The 24,215-nt window shown below is 35.3% G+C and overlaps 1 protein-coding gene across 7 annotated transcripts in view; it reads right to left on the bottom strand.

The window, feature by feature from the left end:
• SUCO (SUN domain containing ossification factor) overlaps nt 1-24,215 on the bottom strand; it is an 88,846-nt gene that overhangs the window by 18,644 nt on the left and 45,987 nt on the right. For 4 of the 7 annotated variants that reach the window (XM_069545668.1, XM_069545669.1, XM_069545670.1 and 1 more), the window contains exons 10-17: nt 23,501-23,608; nt 21,423-21,528; nt 18,624-18,679; nt 17,818-17,909; nt 16,808-16,873; nt 10,910-10,978; nt 9,877-9,967; nt 5,412-6,575 (exon numbers count right to left, since the gene is read on the bottom strand). In XM_069545668.1, coding sequence (XP_069401769.1) covers nt 5,412-6,575; nt 9,877-9,967; nt 10,910-10,978; nt 16,808-16,873; nt 17,818-17,909; nt 18,624-18,679; nt 21,423-21,528; nt 23,501-23,608 — 1,752 coding nt within the window. Of the gene's footprint in view, nt 1-5,411; nt 6,576-9,876; nt 9,968-10,909; nt 10,979-16,807; nt 16,874-17,817; nt 17,910-18,623; nt 18,680-18,880; nt 18,902-21,422; nt 21,529-23,500; nt 23,609-24,215 lie in introns of all 7 variants that reach the window. The other 3 variants (XM_069545665.1, XM_069545666.1, XM_069545667.1) reach the window with 1 other exon arrangement.

The following is a 24,215-nucleotide window of genomic DNA, read 5'->3' as shown; positions in this document are numbered from 1 at the left end:
CCATTCCACTTTAGAGCATTTATCTGAAGGAAACAAAAAACACTATCCTGCAAAGATACCTCCATCCCCATATTCAATGCAGCATTGTGTACAATAGCCCTGAAGTGGAAGCAAACTAATCAACAAAAGAATGGATAGAGAAACACGGTATGTGTATACCATGGAATATTATACAACCATAAAAAAGAAGGAAGTTTTGCCATTTGTGACGACACGGATGGACCTTGAGGGCATTATGCTACGTGAAACAAGTCAGAGATGGACAAATATCATATGATCTCACTTACATGTGGAATTAAAAATCTTAAACTCATAGATACAGAGAACAGACTGGTAATTGTCAACTGCAGAGGCAAGAGGTGGGCAAAGGGTACAACTTAAAATGATGAAGTAATAAGAATACATGAAAAAGCAAAAAGATGGGACACTGAATGATGAACTCCCCAGGCAGGTAGATGCCCAACATGCTACTGGAGATCAGTGGAGAAATAACTCCAGAAAGAATGAAGGGACAGAGTCAAAGCAAAAACAACACCCAGTTGTGGATGAGACTGGAGACAGAAGCAAGGTCCAATGCTGTAAAGAGCAATACTGCATAGGAACCTGGAATGTCAGGTCTATGAATCAAGGCAAATTGGAAGTAGTCAAACAGGAGACGCCAAGAGTGAACATCGACATACTAGGAATCAGTGAACTAAGATGGACTGGAATGGGTGAATTTAACTCAGATGACCATTATGTCTACTACTGTAGGCAAGAATCCCTTAGAAGAAATGGCGTAGTCATCATAGTCAACAAGAGAGTCCAGAATGCAGTACTTGGATGCAATCTCAAAAAGGACAGAATGATCTCTTTTCGATTCCAAGGCACACCATTCAATATCATGGTGATCCTCCAAGTCTATGCCCCAAACAGTAAAGCTGAAGAAGCTGAAGTTGAATGGTTCTATGAAGACCTACAAGACCTTATAGAACTAACATCCAAAAAAGATGTCCTTTTCATTATTGGGGAATGGAATACAACAGTAGAAAGTCAAGAAACACCCGGAGTAACAGGAAAATTTGGCCTTGGAGTACAGAATGAAGCAGGGCAAAGACTAATAGAGTTTTGCCAAGAGAATGCACTGGTCATAGCAAACACCCTCTTCCAACAACACAAGAGAAGACTCTACACATGGACATCACCAGATGGTCAACATTGAAATCAGATTGATTATATTCTTTACAGCCAAAGATGGAGAAATTCTATACAATCAACAAAAACAAGACCAGGAGCTGACTGTGGCTCAGATCATGAACTCCTTATTGCCAAATTCAGACTTAAATTGAAGAAAATGGGGAAAATCACTAGATCATTCAAGTATGACCTAAATCAAATCTCTCAAGATTATACAGTGGAAGTGAGAAATAGATTTAAGGGACTAGATCTGATAGATAGAGTGCCTGATGAACTATGGACGGAAGTTCGTGACACTGTACAGGAGACAGGGAACAAGACCACTCCTAAGAAAAAGAAATGCGAAAAAGCAAAATGGCTGTCTGGGGAGGCCTTACAAATAGCTGTGAAAAGAAGAGAAGTACAAAGCAAAGCAAAGGAGAAAAGGAAAGATACACCCATTTGAATGCAGAGTTCCAAAGAATAGCAAGACGAGATAAGAAAGCCTTCCTCAGTGATCAGTGTAAAGAAATAGAGGAAAATAATAGAATGGGAAAGACTAGAGATCTCTTCAAGAAAATTAGAGATCCAAGGGAACATTTCATGCAAAGATGGGCTTGATAAAGGACAGAAATGGTCTGGACCTAACAGAAGCAGAAGATATTAAGAAGAGGTGGCAAGAATACACAGAAAAACTGTACAAAAAAGATCTTCATGACCCAGATGATCACGATGGTGCGACTACTCACCTAGAACCAGACATCCTGGAATGTGAAGTCAAGTGGGCCTTAGAAAGCATCACTACAAATAAAGCTAGTGGAGGTGATGGAATTCCAGTTGAGCTATTTCAAATCCTAAAACATGATGCTGTGAAAGTGCTACACTCAATATGTCAGCAAATCTGGAAAACTCATCAGTGGCCACGGGACTGGAAAAGGGTCAGTTTTCATTCCAATCCCAAAGAAAGGCAATGCCAAAGAATGCTCAAACTACCACACAACTGCATTCATCTCACACGCTAGTAAAGTAATGCTCAAAATTCTCCAAGCCAGGCTTCAGCAATTCATGAACCATGAACTTACAGATGTTCAAGCTGGTTTTAGAAAAGGCAGAGGGACCAGAGATCAAATTGCCAACATTCACCGGATCACTGAAAAAGCAAGAGAGTTCCAGATCTGCTTTACTGACTATGCCAAAGCCTTTGACTGTGTGGATCACAATCAACTGTGGAAAATTCTGAAAGAGATGGGCATGCCAGACCACCTCACCTGCCTCTTGAGAAACCTATATGCAGTCAGGAAGCAACAGTTAGAACTGGACATGGTACAACAGACTGGTTCCAAATAGGAAAAGGAGTACGTCAAGGCTGTATACTGTCACTCTGCTTAGCCTCTTGATTCAAGTGAAAGAGGAGAGTGAAAAAGTTGGCTTAAAGCTCAACATTCAGAAAACTGAGATCATGGTATCCAGTCCCACCAGTTCAGTTCCTTTCAGTCGCTCAGTTGTGTCTGATTCCTTGGTACCCCGTGAACTGCAATATGCCAGGCCTTCCTGTCCATCACCAAATCCTGGAGTCCACCTAAACCCATGTCCATTGAGTCGATGATGCCATCCAACCACCTCATCGTCTTTCATCCCCTTCTCCTCCTGCTGTCAATCTTTCCCAGCGTCAGGGTCTTTTCAAAGAGTCAGCTCTTCGCCTCAGGTGGCCAAAGTACTGGAGTTTCAGCTTCAACATCAGTCCTTCCAATGAACACCGAGGACTGATCTCCTTCAAGATGGACTGGTTGGATCTCCCTGAAGTCCAAGGAACTCTCAAGAGTCTTCTCCAATGCCACAGTTCAAAAGCATCAATTCTTCAGTGCTCAGCTTTCTTCACAGTCCAACTCTCACATCCATACATGACCACTGGAAAAACCATAGCCTTGACTCGATGGATCTTTGTTGACAAAGTAATGTCTCTGCTTTTTAATATGCTGTCTAGGTTGGTCATAACTTTTCTTCCAAGGAGTAAGCATCTTTTAATTTCATGGCTGCTGGTCCTATCACTTCATGGCAATCAGATGGGGAAACATGGAAACAGTGGCTGACTTTATTTTTGGAGGCTCCAAAATCACTGCAGATGGTGACCGCAGCCATTAAATTAAACGACACTTGCTCCTTGGAAGGAAATTTATGACCAACCTAGACATCACATTAAAAAGCAGAGACATTACTTTGTCAACAAAGGTCCATCTAGTCAAGTCTATAGCTTCTCCAGTGGTCATGTATGGATGTGAGAGTTGGACTATAAAGAAAGCTGAGTGCCGAAGAACTGATGATTTTGAACTGCACTGCTGGAGGAGACTCTTGAGAGTCCCTTGGACTGCAAGGAGATCCAATCAGTTTATCCTAAAGGAGAACAGTCCTGGGTGTTCATTGGAAGGACTGATGTTGAAGCTGAAACTCCAATACTTTGGCTACCTGAGGCGAAGAGCTGACTCATTGGAAAAGACCCTGATGCTGGGAAAGATTGAGGGCAGGAGGAGAAGGGGACGACAGAGGATGAGACGGTTGGATGGCCTCACTGACTCAATGGACATGAGTTTGGGTAAGCTCCAGGAGTTGGTGATAGACAGGGAGGCTTGGCATGCTGCAGTCCACGGGGTCACAAAGAGTCGGACACAACTAAGCAACTGAACTGAACTGAATAAGAATATAATGTATAGCATGTTGACTACCATTGATAATACTGGATTGTCTATTTCAAAGTTGTTAATAGAGTAGATCATAAAACTTATCACTAGGAAAATAAACCTGTAACTACATGGTGATCATATTAACAGATTTACTGTGGTAATCATTTAGAATATATACAAATAGCAAATCATTGTTATACCTGAAATAATATAATGTTACACATCAATTACATCTCAATTAAAAAAACAGGTTTACCATGCATGATTTCAGTGGTTCCTGTAGTGGGGGCAAAAAGGGTGGGAGTGAGGAGAGGCCTGAGCAAGTATGATGCAAGCATGCGCACACACCCACATATAATTTGCCAATAAATTATATGTATGAATTAAGAAGTAATATCTTTTAGCATATAATAATGATTTTGAGGCTGAAACTCTAATACTTTGACCACCTGATGCGAAGAGCTGACTCATCTGAAAAGACCTTGATGCTGGGAAAGATTGAGGGCAGGAGGAGAAGCGGATGACAGAGGATGAGATGGTTGGATGACACATCATCGACTCAATGGACATGGGTTTGGGTGGACTCCGGAAATTGGTGATGGACAGGGAGGGTTGCCTGTTGCGGTTCATGGGGTGGCAAAGAGTCGGACACGACTGAGCGACTGAACTGAACTGAACTGAATGACTTTAGGGACATTTCATTAGTAGCATTTTAATTTAGGAGGATTAGGAAAAGGTAGTATTTCAGAAATTCTGGGCACTGAGCTCCTTGTGGTTACAAAATGTTGGAAAAGTCCTAAGGAACAATGACACTTAAGGAACAACAATAACAAAATTGGCTTAAAAAGTGGAGAACTATGCCAGGGGTCTCCATCACTGCATAAGCAAACTGACATTGCCTCTGGCATTTTATAAGCACAAGAAGATAAATTATTACAGCTAGGACTAGGATTCTGGATACTTGGTGAGAGTTCAAATGTTGCCTAATCATCTAGTTTAGTCTATTCCAGTATTCACTTATTTAAATTCTTAAATAATACCTAGTCAAGTTCCACAAAGAGCTTTAAGGTCTATGAACTTTAATTTTTCCATGACTGCTCTGGGAATCAAACAACAAAAGTAGCTAAAGTTAAGCAACAGGAAAAAGGAGAAACTAATATAGATAATTCAAATTCATTATGTCACTTAGTATTTCTAAAAATGGAAATTACTTCTTAAAATTACTGACATCCAAATAACTTTCTCTCTCCAGCTAAAATGCTGCTTATTACTATTGCATTCATTGTTTAGCCGCTAAGCTATGTCTGATCTCCGCGACCCCATGGACTATAGCCTGCCAGGCTCCTCTTTCCATGGGATTTCCCAGGCAAGAATACTGGAATGGGTTGCCATTTCCTTCTCCAGGGTATCTTCCTGACCCAGGGATTAAACCCATGTCTCCTGCATTGGAGGCAAGTTCTTAACCGTTGAGCCACCAAGGAATCATGAGATAATTAAATCCTCTCCTTTAGTCAGATTAGACTCTGCTACTTAACTCACTGTGCAAAGTGGATTGTGCTAATTCATAAGAAAGCTTACCTTTGACTAAGTTCCTCCAGGTAGCGACCACTGAGAGACATGTTAACTTCTAAGGCTTTAATACGGTTATTAAGTCTCATAAATACTGATTCCTTTTGGTTTGATCCATGTACAAGATTCCCATTAGCATATCCTAGATCTGAGGAGTTTTGCAATTCAGCATAAAAATCTGTAGCTGTCCTCTGTAACCCTCTTAAAAGGACATCTTCTGGAGACTGTTCATCTTCTTTTACTTCAGGTAATGAAGAAGAATCCACAACAGGAGTGGAAATTTGCTTTGGTGTGTCAGCTATATTCATTTTGGCTTCCCCATCTTCAATATCTGGCATAGCAGCTGTGTTTACAGGTGGCACTATTGTTTCAGATAGCTTTGTGGTAATTCGCATGGAGTTTATGTCTTCTTTTACAACATTATCCATTACTTTATCAAGTATTTTTGTTTCATAGATCACAGTTGGTTTCTCTATAGAACTAAAACTCTCAGATCTTTTTTCTGTTTCATTATCAACCTCAACAGAACTGTCTTGGGGAATCACTTGTGATGGTGAATGCCCTGCCTCATATTTAATAGGCTCAGATACTTCTATTTTAGTTAATGAGTTGATTTCTGGAGTAACATCTAAGAGAACAGACTGAGAAAGAGTTTGAGGATGGCTTGGTTCAAGTTCAATTGCATCTAAAGTGTGATTAATCAAATCTTCCTGAAGCACACCACTTAAATCATCTAGAACAATGGTTTCAGCTTCCTTTTCCTTATTCTTACTGTCTGGCTCTCCACCTGGAGGCTGCAATAATGAAACACCTACTGGTTCTTCAGGAAATACTCGTGGTGGTTCAGCTGACATAAGATACTCTTTTTCTTTACTCAGAGCAGTTCTGCTGAGTTGCCGATAACGAGCAACTCTAACTGAACACCATTTATATACATATTCCGAAAAACTAGAAATACAACAAATTGTGGTGAGTTCACTGCAAAATATTTGTGTCTCTGACTCAAACCAAGGTGATGTTTCATCCTCTTGTTCACCACTACCCAGAAGGGTCACTGTAGAAGGACCTGCCTCCTCTTCTTCTTCTTGAACTAGCTGTACAATGGGACTTTCTTTTGTAGTATCTGGTGACAATGACTCGGTGTCATGTACGTGTCCTTCAGTGGTTCCAAACCTAGAAATACATATCCATAATTATGCTTAAGGAAAATAAATGTATCACACATAAGATAAAAAGAAGGGGAAGTACAGAAAACACTCAAATTTACTTTGAATGAATTACTATCCTTCAAATCACTTTCATTATAAAAACAGTATTATTCAGGAATGGTAACAGAAAGATAACCTATCAAGTGACAAGCCAGATGATTCAAATCACCGTATTTACCAAATTAAGTTTTTCTTTAATCCCTATTTAAGAACAGTTTGTTACGTGAATATTTCCATTTACTGAACATAGTACCCTTACTGAATATTTCCACTTAGTGAATATAGTACCCTTCCTCCCATATTCACCAATATCACAAGCTTTATCACCCCTTATATCAGAAACTGAGCTACCCAAGGGCTATGAAAGTCCTAGTTAGAACAAGAAGCCAGGACTCTTACTACAAATGCACTTTGTGCCTGAGTATCCTACTTTCAAGAGTCATCGTACAGTTGACCCTTGAACTTTATGCAGCGAGTCAGAGTTACAGCCTGTTCTCCATATCCACAGTTCCTCTATACTTTAGTTCTGCATCCACAGATTCAACCAACGGAGATCATCTGTACTGCAGTATTTACTAATGAAAAAATCCACGTGTAAGTAGATCTGTACAGTTCAAACCCATTATTCAAGGGTCAACTGCAGATTTCTCAAAGATCATGTCTCTATGGAGATTTGAGGAATTTCAATGTGGCATTACACACACACACACACACACACACACACGATTATCTGCTCTAGAAAAAAGAAAATATCCCTACTCCCCCCAAATAATTTCAGTATCATCTAGGCTAATTTTCAGCTATTGAAGCTAAATACTTAACCACTGTAATAAAATCCTGGCTAATAATATACTACTAGTGTCACTAACTTAGTTTTATCTTTGGTCTCTGGAATATGTATGTCCAATAGGGAAGAGTGGAGAATTCAAGCTGGTGGGAACAGTGTTGAAAATTATAATATGTGGTCCCTTCCAACATAAAGGTAATGAATTTCCAGGTGCGGGCTTTGTAGCAACAAAGGTGTAATTTGAAAAAACAAAGTAATTTGAATACCAAAAAGAAATCTTCATATGCAAATTTTCCTACTGTGAAACACTACTAAAATTGCCAGGAAATGTCTTTAAATGAAGTCTAATATCACAACAGCAAAAGTAGGAATAAAAAAAAACCACCATCTAGGGACTTCCTTTGCAGTCCACTGACTGGAACTTTGCCTTACAATGCAGGGGGGTATGAGTGTAATTCCTGGTCAGGAGGCTAAGATAACAGATGCTCAGAGTCAAAAAACCAAAACATAAAACAGAAGTAATATCATGACAAATTCAATGAAGGCTTTAAAAATAGTCCACATTTTTTAAAAATATATATTTTTCTACAGAAATTTTTTTTTAAAGACAATATCTAAAAGCTGGACTTTCATTTTGTTGACAATAAAATAGTAAACAGACTAAATTAAAACATAATTAGGCTAAGCTTCCCTTAACAGATGATACAGATATAGACAGCTGTATATAGTCTCTACACAATATTTCTTACAACTAAATTGAATTAATTTGGTAAAAATTAAGTTATAGTCTTTGTGATGTGCTGTGCTTAGTCGCTCAGTGTTCTCTTTGCGACCCCATGGAATGTAGCCTGCCAGGCTCCTGTGTCCATGGGGATTCTCCAGGCAAGAATACTGGAATGGGTTGCCACGCCCTTCTCCAGGGAATCTTCCCAACCAGGGAAGATCAGGGATTGAATTCAGGTCTCCCACATTGAAGGCAGATTCTTTATCATCTGAGTCACCAGGGAAGCCCTATCAACTATGTATACACTCTAATCAGAGTTACACTTTAAGAAATTCAAACCTGGGAAAAGAAAGTAAGTCATCATTTCATAAAAACTTTTGAGTGATACCGCGTCATGGATTCTTTTATTTTTTTCAGAGAACTGCCATATAATCATCAAAAAGAATTTAAAACAAACATACTTGGAGAAACATTAAGAAAGTTATGTAAGAATATCTACTAAAAAACAAAACTCTAAAGCAGAAGAGTAAAAACTGCTACATTAGCCAGATGTAGTATCTTTCAATAAATATTTACACACACACACGAGGGGGTAAATATATATGTGTGTGTGTGTGTGTGTAAAATAAAATTAATTTCATTTTGAAAAATAAAGACATACTATGTGTTAGTCACTGAAGAACCTAGTTACAAAACCGAGACAGATACAGATAATTAGAAACGTCAAGAATTTCTATCCCAAAGAGATTTCTTAGGACCATCTAGGAATCAGTAACATATAATGTTATATTTCAGGAAAACACAAATTTGACACTGTGCCCTTCAAAGGACAAAATCTCATTTTTAAATTAACATAGTACCTTGAAATTACAGCTCAAAAGCATATTCACTGCAGGTTTCATTACTTATTATCTTGAACTGTTTTATGTAAATATCTTATCTCATTACGTAGAGTTCCTCTGAAAGAAATGTCTGTCAAAGTTTACAGGGAGTGTATCTAATGAAATATACATAGCTAAATTTATAATAACTATAACCAGATCATCCCAATAACCCGAATCATTAATGAACCTATCTATTTTAGATCAGAGGCTGAGGTACAAACCTTAATCACCTCTACCTCTGGTCTAGAAAAGATCAGAATTTGAGTAAGCTCCAAGTTGGTGATAGACAGGGAAGCCTGGTGTGCTGCAGTCCATGGGGTCACAAAGAGTCAGACACTACTGAACGACTGAACTCACTGACTGACTGATGCATGTATATCCCTGCCCAAAGTAACCACTGCAACCTGGGGAAAGACCTGTATCATTCAATTTCAGAAACTGAACACTCTAAGAGTAAGCTGTGTGACCAACACATCATTTAAAAACCACTGCTCTAAGTATTTCAGGTACCCTGTATAGCTTTCTGGGCATAGCACAGATACATAAATAATCAAGGCTTTTAAATCCGAACTTAATAAAAACAGGCCTTTAAAATTTGTCCTTAAACTTATACCTGCAGAGTTAATTATTTGCAATAAGGAAAAGATTAAGTACTGCAAATAATAAAAGTAACACTATATCAAAATAACGCACATTTGGTCTATCTACAGTGAACTGCCAGTATACAAAAAGCAACTCAAAGATGTTGAAAGTGGCTGTGGAATGTCTGTCCCATGATTCAGAGTTTTTCATTTTCCACAATCACAAGTACCTTTTTATGTACAAGTATATCTCCCTTTTAATAGAACTCTAATATCCCAATATAACTTACTCATGTGATGGAACAGGAGCTGAAACAGGAGCTGATTCAGGCATTTTGGGTGCAGCTGTGGCAGAAGCATTCTCAGATATAGTTTTATTTCCTATTTTAAGAAAGATGTCCATATTGAGTTTAGTTTTAAAAAGCTATACCATGAAAATATTTCACTATAACAAATAAGGAACTTTAGATTCTCAAGGGAGAAGAAAAAAGGCAAACAGGTTTTCTACTGCAGACTCTGCTTTTTTTTTTCATCAAGTTCTTTTAAAAAGAAATAATCACTGAAAGTCACAACTATAAGTAGTGCATATTCTTTCTCAACTTCTCAGAAAATTAAAGCAAGTAACTATGAGTTTTGTGTAATCTTACGTGATTAATAAGACACCAGAGTTACTAAAGAGAAGAAGAAGAAATAAATGGGACATTTTAAGTTTGTACTTAGAACTAAATTTTATTGAAGTATATTTGACATACAACACTATATTCATTTTCATGTGTATAACGTAGTGATTTGACATTTATAATGCACTACAAAATAATCACCACCATAAGTCTAGTTGCCATCTGCCACCACATTGCATTCCCCATGTTATATATTACAACCTTATGACAACTTATTTTATAAACAGAATGAAGTATTTCTGAAAACAATAAAAGGGCAAGATTGTTTCTCCTTGTTCATAATATTCATATTTCTATTACTTTCTAAATTGAATTGCTATTTGACAAATAAAAGCATACTTCAAGTAACCATTAGAGCATCAAAACCTCAGGAAAGAACTAGGGATAAAATCATTACTTCTACAGCAGGTTAAGAGTGAAAAATCAAATTAATGATTTTTATATAGACAAGATCCTATTTATTAAAGAGAACTTGTGAAATTCAAATAAACAATGAATAATAGAAGATTGGCAAGTTCCTTTCAATGGTTTCTGTATTTCTAAATAAAAAAATCAAACTGCTTGGCTTATTAATTAATTTAACTAACTAGGAAGACCCCTGGAGTATCATATATTTAAAAGACCCATAAAATGATTTAGGTACCTTCTGTCAGGTCTTCAGTTTTTGCTCCCAGAATATTAGCGGCAATATTCACCATATTTAGAATGGCATCTAAAACAAAATTCAATCAGAAAAAGATACTAATATACCTAAATATTTTCATATAACTGATATCAGATAGTAAAAAACCATTTGTAATGGTCTTTTGCATTTTTTGGCCTAATTACCTTTTCGCTCACCTTACTATTAGTCCAATACAGGATACAAATTTCAGGCAAAAAGTATTATATATAAATCTGAACTTTTATGTTTAGAAGGATTTTAAAATCTAATTATACTTTTTTTTACAAAACCTCCCCAAACCTTTCAGCAAATACTATCTTCAGCATATCACAAGATTCAAGTATAATTCAGCATATAGCCTGCACTGAGGAAAAAAATGTGACAACCAAAACCCATAATTTACAGAAAAGCCTTGTTTTTTTTTTTTTAAAAGAAAAGGTTCTACAGTTTAAACCAAAAACAAACAAAAAATCCTTTTCCTAAACATATGACTCTCATAGGTAAAAATAAATAAAATGGGAAGATTATTCTTCAAAGGACAGCAGAAAGACTGTTTTCAACTATGAATATAAAATATCTAAGTAATATGGTTAAATCCCAAATTGACACTGCATAGAATCATGCCTTTGATGACTTGTAACAATGTTTTATGGACAATAAATGACAAATTCTTTTGTGAACTGGGTGAATATGGGCATGGGAAGATGAATTAAAAGTCAAAGTTATAAAACTTAAGTGCTATAGGTAAAACAATCTGCATACTTTCTAATTCTTCCTCTCTTTCCAAAGTGGTTATCTCAATGATGAGTAAAGTGCTACAAACCTTAATATCTACATAAATGGCTGAAGATACATGAGGACCACGAAATATCGTAACTCCATAAAAAGCTGGCTTGGAACAGAAGACTTCTTTCTAGTAATTTAACCACGAAATATCATAACTCCATAAAAAGCTGGCTTGGAACAGAAGACTTCTTTCTAGTAATTTAATGTAATTTCACAGGATATTAAATTCTAACTCCAATCTAATCTCTGAAATTCTACTAGAAGGTTTTTCTACCATTAAAATACTAACATCTGGCAGGGGCTACATATTAAACCTCATCACTTTTTTCCATCTTGGTTTCCTTTCCTAAAACAGATCCGAGTTTTCATCACACTTTCATGAAAACCAGAGATGCGAGAAGTAGGAAAGGATCTAAAGAAGGAAAAGCTAGCATATCCAGAAGGTTGGGAACAAGCCGAGCACTGTCACCTGGTGCTGATACTGTAAACACATGATTTGTGACAGGTAAAATAGGAGATTTTAGACTTTTAAATGTGATAACTAGTAGTACATAATTATTACTTTTAAACTTTATATAACAATGATTCTATAATCTGAAAGACAAAAAGAACTGATACTTTGTTTCCAATCATTACTTTAACACACAAAAGCTTTATATTTGCTTTTGAAATATCTAGGATTATAGGTCAACCCTGTCCTTTCACCTGGGAAATGGTTAAAACAGTGAAGCAGTCTTAGATCTTAGGCTAAAGGACACCTCAGCATAAAAACAGGAAATGGAAACTCCATTCCCTTATAAACAAAACTAAAGAAGCAATAGAAACTCTGTATTTCCTCATAAATCAAATTTTAATGTCAACCAGTACTGCAAGGAGATCAAACCAGTCAATCCTAAAGGAAATCAGTCCTGAAGATTCAGTGGAAGGACTGATGCTGAAGCTCCAATACTTTGGCCACTTGATGTGAAGACCGACTGATTAGAAAAGACAGTGGTGCTGGGAAAGACTGAAGGCAGGAGGAGAAGGGGACAACAGAGGATGAGATGGCTGGATGGCTCTATGGACGTGAGTTTGAGCAAGCTCCTGGCGTTGGTAACGGCCAGGGAAGCTTGGCATGCCGCAGTCCATGGGGTCGCAAAGGGTCGGGACATGACTGAGAGACTGAACTGCACTGAATATTGCAACAGTAGTATCTGATCCTCTACTTAGCCTGACAGCTGAAGTTCAATCAATCAAAACTGGCTGCTCACAGAACCCAAATTCTGAAATTAAGTTTATGTTCTAAGTCCCTTGTGCTTGCTTCAAAGGGCAATCTTACTTCAGATTTCAAATTTTTGCATTTAAATTTTGGAGTATTATTATTAAAAGCTTTAAAAATCTGTATCTGTTAATCTGTGTAGAGAAAGAAGTTTTAGAGTATTACTTTTTAATGTAAATTTTTATACTGGTACCTAAAATAAGGAAGATTTATACATACTACTGATCATTTAAAAATATTGTTTATTATTTCAGAGGGCCATTTGGTAATAAAAGCAAAATCTGGCAGATTCTTCTTTCTCAGCCCACCTAACCTATAAGAAATAATCTTGCTATATTCACAGAATGCTGTCAAATACAGTTATTTTCTTTTGAGAGAAAGCAGCTTTGTGAATTTCTTACCAGTCTCACTGTGCATCTAAACACATGACTTCTCGTCGTGATCATAATCTAATCACTGAAAAGCCTTCAGAAAGGCTAAAGGGTAAAAGCAACAATTTGGCATATAGTGCCATACTAGACACCTGCTCTCAATTTCTCATGGATTTGCCAACTCCTTTCTCTTGAATTGGTTAACTTATTCATCCCATCCCATTACTTTAGGAATGAAACTCTCTCCTAGGGACCAGATATCAACATGTTATATACACCTAGTCCCTCCCAACACACCAGTGGCTCTTTTTGATATAGAAAACCAAATGCCTATGCTACAACACAAGAAGACAAACCAGTAAAAAAACTACTTCCTCCTATGTGTACTGAGCTACTAACTCTGCAACATGCCTACCTTCCTTCTCTGTTCCTTCTTCCAGGATCTTAAAATAAATACATTCAAAAAAAGTATTCTGACTTAAAACAAAAACTACAGTTCGTCTTAAACTTATACAGAAAGAGAAGCAGAAATCTGGCCCTTAGCAAATCTGATGACTCTAATAAAATACAGATCATATTTAGGAGTAAAGGCAGACTTGCAAGAATATCAAAGTAGAGAGTGGCCTGGAAGACCCACATGACCAAGCACAAGCAGAGCAGATTAATACAAAGAATTTCTGTTGATGTAAAGTATTTATATGCTCTGGTGTGCTGCGATTCATGGGGTCACAAAGACACGACTGAGCGACTGAACTGAACTGAACTGAATGTAAACAAAAGATTCAGGCAGAAGAGTCCCAGAACTGGCAAACATACAAAGCCAAGAATGCTGCTCTATAGTAGTCTCTCCCTTTCTGGAAGTTCAGTAAATTATATAATATCAAAAACATCTAAATAAGCAGCATGCATGCTCTTTGACAACCAAGTCCCATTAGAAGCAACATACTCTGGTAACATATATTTCCTATGACTACCAATTACTCAATAGCAAAAGAAAAAAGAGCTTCTCTTTTAAGTCAAAGGCACAGAATTCTGTTTTGGAGACATTATATAAATATTAAAGATAAATTAGGTGCAAAATTGGCCAATTTCAAGCTAATTTAGGAAGTGGTGATGATTATAGTCAAATTCAGACATTCCACTGCTAGAGACGAACTGTTTGGCCTGATTCCACCTTGTTATTTTTTCCTAACATTATATTACATTGGAGGAAGTAACTAGGTCAAGCTCAAAACCAGTCTAGACTATTCACAGAAAACTAGAAGGATATAGGTATCGAAGGCAGCAGTATTAGGTCATGCTTATTAACTTAATAACAGCAAAGTCTCATCACTCAGCTACTACTGCCTCTCTTGTTCTGAAACATCAAGAAATGGGTATCTTTTTAAGCCTCTCATACTTAGGCTCAGCTGATATCTTCCCATCCACCTTGTCTCACTACACTAAACTTTTCAACACCTAGGAACACTGGAACATAAATGGACTGCTCTTCCAGAAAGCCATAAAAACAAAAATGAACTGTGTTAACTGTCTTCAAGGAAAAAGATCCAGAAAATAGGGTCTAAAAAAATTCTATGTCTGATTAATTAAAATAATACATCAGTCAGAGCAGTGATTACGAATAGGGAAATGTCCTCTACTGAAAACATTTTAATGCTGTCTTGGAGTTAATCCCATAGGAAGATAGAGAAAGAAAGCAAAATATCAACAAAATTTTCCCTTATCTAAAACTATAGTAAATCATTACTTCTGGAAGGTGCCCCTTCGTTCCCAGTAACCACCAAAAACTAGAGAACTTTTAGTCTGGGGCTATTTTCTGACCCCATAAAATAACAATGCCACCTCACAGCTAAATCAGCATTACTGAATTATGAATGATGACTATTACATAATATAGTTTTTAAACTACAAATTTAAGGACACGAACAAACATATTAACATCCAATTAAATAAAACAGCATCACTGTCTCACTCCTAAAACACTATTCCATAGCAGTGAATGAGGCACCTGTTTTTAATGCTATCATCAGCAGAAATTGCAAAGGATACACTTGAAAGTGATCAATAATATCTAAAAAGTCAGTTGACCAGCAACAGAGTAAAAATATATTAAGCTAATCTATAACAAAGTTAAATATTACATAAAAGCATTCCCTTTATGCAGTTATTTTTTAACTTTCTTTTCCCTATTCCCTAAAATAGTCCACTGAAATCTACAGTCTTCTATGGAGAGGGAGAGGACAAGAAGGGAAGAAAGGGAAAAAGATAAAAGATGAAAAGAAAGACAAGTGACTCTTAATTCCATACAGTGCAGCCACCCAAATATCTACCTAGGTATAGGTACTACTGGTGAAAGTTAAGTTGCTCAGTCGTGTCCGACTCTTTGCGACCCCATGGACTACAGACTACCAGGCTTCTCTGTCCATGGAATTTTCCAGGCAAGAATACTGGAGTGGGTTGCCATTTCCTTCTCCAGGAGATCTTCCCGACCCAGGGATTGAACCCGGGTCTCCTGCATTGTAGGCAGATGCTTTACTGTCTGAGCCACCAGGGAAGTCCTAAGGTACTACTGGTTGAGTACCTTAAAAAGCTACAAGGACAATATACACAGTGAGACTGGGATTCAAACAACTCAAGAGTATAAGAAAAATGCACAAATCGTCTTCTATGTTACTAAGATTTACTTTCATTACATTCAATTATTAACCTCCAAATAAAAAGTTCTTATTTGGGGGACTAACCAAAACTAACAAATGTAAAATATACCTACCTGCATTCTAACAGTAAAAATAAAGTGTCAGTCAGTAAAGGTCTTTCCAGGAGTCTACTTGGCTAGCCTGTCTATAAGTTCAGATAATAGGTTGGCAAGACAAGCTAAACAACTAGTATCTTAGTCATTTTTTTTTTTCAGTTTACAAAGAGTGTATTATTATTACTATTATTGTTACTGCTTGGGAATCATCATTATCATGAATAAGAACAGCCTTTATTCTTTATCATTAATCAGGAAACTAACCATACCCATACATTAACAAATCCTCATTTGGTAGGATTTCACTGATGAGTACCAGTTGTAAAATAAACTCTTTTCCTACCAAGTATGATTACCTAGATGCTCTTATTTATATGGTCTAGGACCTCTTTAATCATTCTTTCCCCAAGTAAATTCATATCCCATTCTTCACTCTAAGGAACTTGCCTAAAAATATAACTACTTCATTTTTGTAAAAGAACTGACCTATGCTTGCATTTCACCTCTCTTCTTTGTTTACATATATTCTATTTTATTCCCATGAAAATACTTTTGAAAAGTATTCTTTGATTTCAACTCAAAGTTCAACACTAGGACAGAAGGAGCCCCCTAAACTTCAAAACAAAATGTTCACATATGCCAGGAAATACAAGTTAAGATATACTTAATAATAATAGCGACTAGAAACCCCGCCCCCTCCAAATACTCACTTGTAGCAGAACCAAGAAGGTTTTTTGAGGATTTATCCTCCCCAGTATTATAATCCAGTGGATAATCTGTTCAAAGAGAAAATGAAGGTTAATTATGCTGAGAACTATCTCAGATGATATGTTTAAAAGTACAAATTATATCCTGTCAAGTCAGTTGACAAAACAATTTTACAGTTTTCAGTATACATCCAAAGCACATTCACAACAAAGGAAATTCATAGCCATTTATTAAACATATAAAAGCCAAAGAATATTTCTACTGCTTACAAAAATTTTAATCACATTTATAAGACTTTTACTCAAGCTTTCAGTGTAGTTTACCAACCCCTAGTAAATGACTTCACTTCACTTATGGGAAAACTAGGGAATGCAAAAATTAGATTTTTCAGACTACAGTTTAAGACATCTTAAAACAAGAACTTAATAAAATAGAAATGGAAGGTGTCATAAAATGTTCTCTGACCTCTGCAGGCTCATGGGAATTTCAAAAACTCATGCCTCAATATGCTTGCTTGCTTGCTCTTAGGCTAAAGGCAAATCAAAGAAATTCATGCACAATTCTACTATGTCAGTTGCCTTTGAGTAATAGGCTTTGAGGCCTGGCATAGGGATATAACCATAATTTATTAGCACTGAGTTTCAAGTCACAAATAACTGATCGACAAGCAGAAAAATATTTTAGAAAATAGGTTTAGGAAAAAATTAGTTACTAGGGTTAAAAACAAGGAAAAAAACTAAAGACTAATCATCATGGCGATCTTTTTAAGTGACCTACATTTACCCATTTAAAAAACAAAAAAAAAATACATAAATACTTTTTTTAATACTTATTTATTTATTTGGCTGCGCTGGGTCTTTGTTCCAGCACACAGGATCTTTTAGCTGTGGCATGTGGGATCTAGTTCCCTGACCAGAGCTGGAACCTGGGGCCCCCTGCATTGAGAATGCAGAGTCTCAGCCACTGGACCACCTGGGAAGTCCCAAATAGTTACTTTTAAAAAATCACTCACCATAGTCCTCATCAAATAGTTCTTGACGTTCTGACTGATACTGGGAATCAGCAATCTCTTCATATTCTTCCACCATGCTAGTGCCAAATACCCTGTTAACAACAATTTCATTGAAGTTTTTCACTAATGTCGTGTTAAGACTCATCTCTTCATAATAAATGACAAACTATAATAATTTTGGTTGTTTTGAGCGTCATTAACTTCTGAACTCAAAAATAATGACTTTCTCAATCCACTGTTTTCATTAGAATGTTAATCTATTTACGGCATTTAAAAATATAATAATAGGCCAATGACTTATTGGCCTAAAATGTTTCCATTTATTATCATCATATCAAGCAAGCTAAATTGAACACATAAAATGAAGGTTCTTTTTTCCTAACAAAGGAAAAAAAAAATTTTTAGGATTCACAAATTGTGGTTTATTCAGATTGTGAAACTTACATAGCAGTTTAAAGAAATCAGAAATATACTATTATGGTCATTATCAAATCATATTGATAGATATAAAATGAAACTGCAAAATATATATAGTTTAGCATAAAAAATTTTAAATACTTTTTTCAAGGATATAATTATGAATATAAATTCTCAAAAAAATTAGAAATGATACATGCCAAATTCCTATCTAAATTTTTACACTTTTCTAAACCGTATACAAAAGGAAGAAAGGTTTAGCAGTATATTTTTTATGGTGTTATCTCATGTAATACCAAATTTTATTTTTCACTTTAAATATACTGGGATTTTTATGTTGCCTTTTTTTCTTTTTAAACCACTCAGTAAATTTTTTTGCTCTGTATTACCTTATAAGGCTTAATGGACAAAAGTGCTCTGATCCAAAATGTGATACCAACTCCACCTAAAGAACAAAAGCACACAAAATGACAAGCCAGCACAGTGTATGTGAAATTATCTAACAAAACATTGTTTTTTTCATTATAACATTTCTAAAAATAAAGTCCTAATTTTCCCCAAAACTAGTACTTGTAAAGTTTTGCTTTGCCATGCAATAATATGTCATGCCCTATTATTCAATATTGCAAAAGAGAAGGTTGCTAACCTTTATGTACTTGATGAACATCTGAAGCAAGAGAAAGGAAAAGAAAAAGAAATCAGTTGCAAAGTCTGAATAACATGCCATAAGCAACATTCAATATTTGTAAATTATATTGTATAATTAAAGTATAGAAAGCAATATACTGTGATGGATAACATTGTAGTACTCATTTCTTTGCAGAAACCAAAGCAATGATTTGCATTTATTTTTACCATCACAACTAGAAAATATAGTGCAACTGTAATGAAATAAATTAACTTTAACCTAAATCCACTGCTGCTGTTTTATTTATTCATTAGATCTGAAAGCATTCTAAAAGTAATTAAAGTATATCTAGAAATAACCTGTCATATATTACACTAAATATTATAAATTTTATCATGTATATACCTATATATTAATACATTGATACCTATATGTGGCTATACATATCTATGAACATACATATTGATTAAAAGATTAACATAATAAAAAATAATATTTATTCTTGCACAATACTGTATACAAACTATTTGGGAAAAACTTGGATTTCTGATATGCTGCTATTTTAAGTATAACTTATAGAACTAGAGGATATTTATCAATTCATTTTTAAAATATAAGCTATTAAAAAGCATTTTTTAAATATGGGTTTTAATTCTTTTGTGATGAGCAAAACTCAGGTAAACTTATAAAACATTTGTCAGTATAAAATAAGAATCAGAAGTAAATGTTTTTTGCTTTTAGGTTTAAATCTACCAAAAAGGGCTTTTAAGAAAACCAGGCATTAAAATGCTCTATAGTCTCCCATTATAAAGAGGGCAAAGTAGGGAGCTTTATATAGAATTTTTCTGTATCACCAATAAAATGCTCTGTTATTAACAAAGTAGACTCTATAAAAACTGATTCTTGGAACTATTTCATAACATGTGAGTTGTTTTAATTGCAAAATCAGGTACAATTGTATCATCTGCCAAAATATTTTATATATTTTTTTCGGCATCACAGTGTAGAAACAGCTACATAAAAAGGTCATTAAACTGGTTCGGAATTCACTTTAAAAAGAAACTGAAAATGTATCATCATTTTTCTGAACACTGTTGACTCATTAACTGAAAATATCAACTGTACTTTAAAAACAGCATTTTTATAAATATATTTTTATATGGAGAGTAGGAATACTACAAGTTTACCCATTTACAGAAGCCAATTTAAAACATGCTTACAAAAGACACAGAAAGTAAAATCCCAAGAGATGAGTAGGCAAGTATAAGTTTTCACATTTAAAGAAGAAATAATTAGGAAGAAAATTAGAGCCGCTGTCATTCCAAAAGGTCTTATTAACAACACAGTTGTACTTAAAGGTATGGCTATAGTATCATAAAGAAAAAGGAGGAAATAAAAAGGAGTAAGAAATTCCCATATTTTGTCTAAATTCAAGAGTGATACTAATTCTATTGTGAGTGATACTAATTCTATTGTGGTAGATAATTCCACCTCAAGACTGGTAAGGGAGGCAGTAGGAATTTATTTATGGCTTTTATTAGAGTGTAGTTGATTTACAATGTTGCGTTAGTTTCCGCTGTACAGCAAAATTTATCAGACACACACACACACTCTTTCGGATTCTTCACCCATATAGGTCATTACAGAGTACTGAGAAGAGTTCCCTGTGCTATACGGTAAGTTCTTACTGGTTACCTACTTTACGTATAGTAGTGTGCATTTGTCAGTACCAGTCTCCCAGTTTCTCTCTCCTCCTACCCTACCTTACCCTCTGGTGACCATAAGTTTACTTTCTACATCTGTAGTTCTATTTCTGCTTATAAGTAGTTCATTTGTGCCATTTTTTAGATTCTACATATAAGCAATATGACATATTTATCTTTCTCTGTCTTATTTCACTCAGTACAATTTCTAGGTCCATCCATGTCGCTGCAAATGGCATTATTTTGTTCTCTCTTATGGCTGAATAATATTCCCTCGTATATATGTACCATAGCTTTTTTATCCATTCTTCTGTCCAAGGACATTTAGGTTGCAGCAGGAATTTAAATGGTTAAGATTTTATTTGAAATTGTTCCTTAAACATATAATATTTCACCTGAATATACAAAAGACAAAAAGCTATAATGAAAAATAACTGGGCATTAAAATAGAAATCTCAGAATCAGATTCTAATAAGAAACCAGACCTGCTTTAAAGACAGCAGTGAGTAACTGATTCAGGTTTTAAAATATAAAGAAATATAATATTATAAAGATGACATTTTATATCAAGACTTCAAAAATATTAAGAGTTATAATTTGGAATTTCATCAAAGCCACAGATATCAAAAAACTAGCTTAGGTTTCCAGTTACATAAAAGGGAATGTATTAGTATTTGTCCCATAAAATAATATTTTCAAGAAAGAATTGTTTTATTAAAAGGAATACAGCAATATATCTCCTCTTAATTTTCCTTATTTCTAAAAGGAAATAAGGTACTTGGTACTTGGCGAGGTACCAAGTATGAATAACAGGTATGTTTAATTATAGAATATAGTTCTGTAAAGATAAACATTACCTTCACATATTTTGCATACATCTGTTCATCTAAAGGGAAACTCTGGACATTCCTCTCATCTCTACCATGGAAAGTACCCAGCTTAATCCATTTATTCGTGGGGTATCTAGACAATAAAAAAAAATTAACATTCCTTTTTAGAAAATCATAAATCACACATTGAGAGGTCCTATCATTTCCAAATGAGATCTTGTACTTTTTTTTCCCCTCTCCAGGTAACACATTCACTTAACATAGTTTAAATATGAGTTAAGCATCAAGGTCAATAAATACATTTTCTTTTCCAACTAAACTCTGACAGGTTTCTCCTTATGAAGAAAGACTATCTTGAAAAATCACACTATCAAATAGAAGATAAGAAGAAGACAAAAAGGACAAGGATTGCCTCTTGGAGTTTTAGAGGGCTTCCAAGTAAACTAGAGGCTTTAAAACAGAAAGTAGCCAAGAGAGTGTTTTGGAAGGATGAGGTACTACTCTTTATGTACAAGTAAGTATGTGATCAGACTGGTGCTTTTGAACTGTGGTGCTGGAGAAGACTCTCGAGAGTCCCTTGGACTGCAAGGAGATCCAACCAGTCCATCCTAAAGATTAGTCCTGGGTGTTCATTGGAAGGACTGATGTTGAAGCTGAAACTCCAATACTCTGGCCACCTGAGGTGAAGAGCTGATTCATCTGGAAAGACCCTGATGCTGGCAAAGATTGAGGGCAGGAGGAGAAGGGGAAGACAGAGGATGAGATGGCTGGATGGCATCACTGACTCAACGGACATGGGTCTGAGTGGACTCCGGGAGTTGGTGATGGACAGGGAAGCCTGTGTGCTGCGGTTCATGGGGTTGCAAAGAGTTGGACACGACTAAGTGACTGAACTGAAGTGTGCGATGATATAAAGCATAAGTACTAGTTGAAAGGGAAACAGAAAAAATCCTCTAATATCATATTTGAATTTCACAGCACTTACATAGCTTTTCTGATTTTAAAGGAAATCTAATGTAAAAGTCCCAAACTACTGTTTTTCTTTACTACAGCATTTAGAGAATCCCTCAAAGTAACGAGTATTCTCTTATCACATTAAAAAAAATACACTTTATTTGTCATAGCTGAACACGTTCATTTGACAGGTAAGAAAATTACAGCTTAGGGAAAAAGGAAATGACTTGAGCAAAGTTAGCTAAAGAAAAATGAGTAAGAGATCTTGAGAAACCATTTTGAAAACTGTATATAGGCAATGCTAAATGTAGGGTAGGGGAAGAAACACCACAGAAAATTCTTAACAGTCAATAATAAAAGAAGGATTAAATAACAGCATCCTACATGGTACATTGCGGGCACTCAAAAAGCATTTATGGAATGAACTAATACCTTCATCTGGAGGAAAATATCAAGTATTTATTAAAAATAATGTGTTTAAAACAAAAAAAAAGGATATTCTCAAGATGTAAGCATCGAAACTGATTTTTGATAGAACTATAAACATATAAGTGTGTATAAAAGACTGGAAGGGAACATATTAAAATGTTAACACAGGTATCTTTGGTTGATAGAACTGGGATTCTCTACCAAATTCCTTAGAATGTATGTTTCTCTTATAATCACACATATATACCAAAGTTTTTAAAATATACTTTAACAAAAACATATGCTATAAAATGATGTAAAATGAAATACTCATATATTTTTTTTTCTTTTTCTCATATATGTTCTTAATAACTTTGTAAAGAAATGTTTGGAAGCAACACAGCGTAATAATTCAAAGTAAGGACTTCAAAATCATAGAGATCTATGTTTGAATCTTGGTTGTCCAACTCACAAATCACGTGACGTAGATAGGCTATTTAATCTCTCTCTGTTTCGTCTCATAAGGGAATAATATCAGAGGGTTGTTATAAGCACTATATAAGCTAATGAATGTAAAATAACAAATGACTACCCTACAACAGTATTATTACTGTTCTTACAAATGGGTACAAGTTGATTAAAACAAAAAATAAAATAATTAAAGTTTTAAAACATGACCCATTTTAAAGTTTTTAATCTGAAAATCCAATATTAACTCTGCAGAAACCAGCTTTAGAATTTACCTGTCACTGATAGAAACCAGAAAGTCTTTAGGAGTAGAAGAAAATAATTCATAATTTGCAATATCAAACTGTTTTACTTGAATTGGTTCACAGAGTTCAATAACAAACCTTTAAAAAGAGCACAAGACAATTATTTAGATAAACCAACTAGAATAACAATTCATATTAAACATGACATTAACAACTTATATAAACTAGACCTCTATTAAGTTATTCATCAAAAAATGTAAGGAAGGAAGAGGATTTGAGAAAGAACACCTGTAAGTATTCCCCAAGCATAGCATTAGTAGGAAAAAAATACTGATTTTGTCCTACAGTATTTTTTTAATAAAGATTCTTTTCTAATAACAAAGTTCATTCCTGGAGGAATGATTTGACAAAGAACAACTAGTAAGAGTGTAACCTGACTAGCCTAGAGGGCAGTTTGGCCATATTATCTCAAAAGGTACCACAGCTGTTGATTCAGCAATATACTCTTAGAAATTTAATCTATGGACACACAGCTCCAAATCATCACCCTTGTATATGCATCTTAATAAATATATCAAAGCACAGTTTATAAAAGTGAGGGCTAGTGGGGAGGGAAGTCAATCTAAATGTTTAATATAGAGGATTGATTGACAAATTATGGCCCCATTCAGACAATGAAATACCAAACAGCTATTAAAAATGGTACTAGAAACTATAACAAACTATGGCCCCATTCAGAATGAAA

Source organism: Ovis canadensis, chromosome 12, assembly GCF_042477335.2.
Source record: "Ovis canadensis isolate MfBH-ARS-UI-01 breed Bighorn chromosome 12, ARS-UI_OviCan_v2, whole genome shotgun sequence".
Taxonomy (NCBI): Eukaryota; Metazoa; Chordata; class Mammalia; order Artiodactyla; family Bovidae; genus Ovis; species Ovis canadensis.
This window is presented reverse-complemented; position numbering and strand designations above follow the sequence as displayed.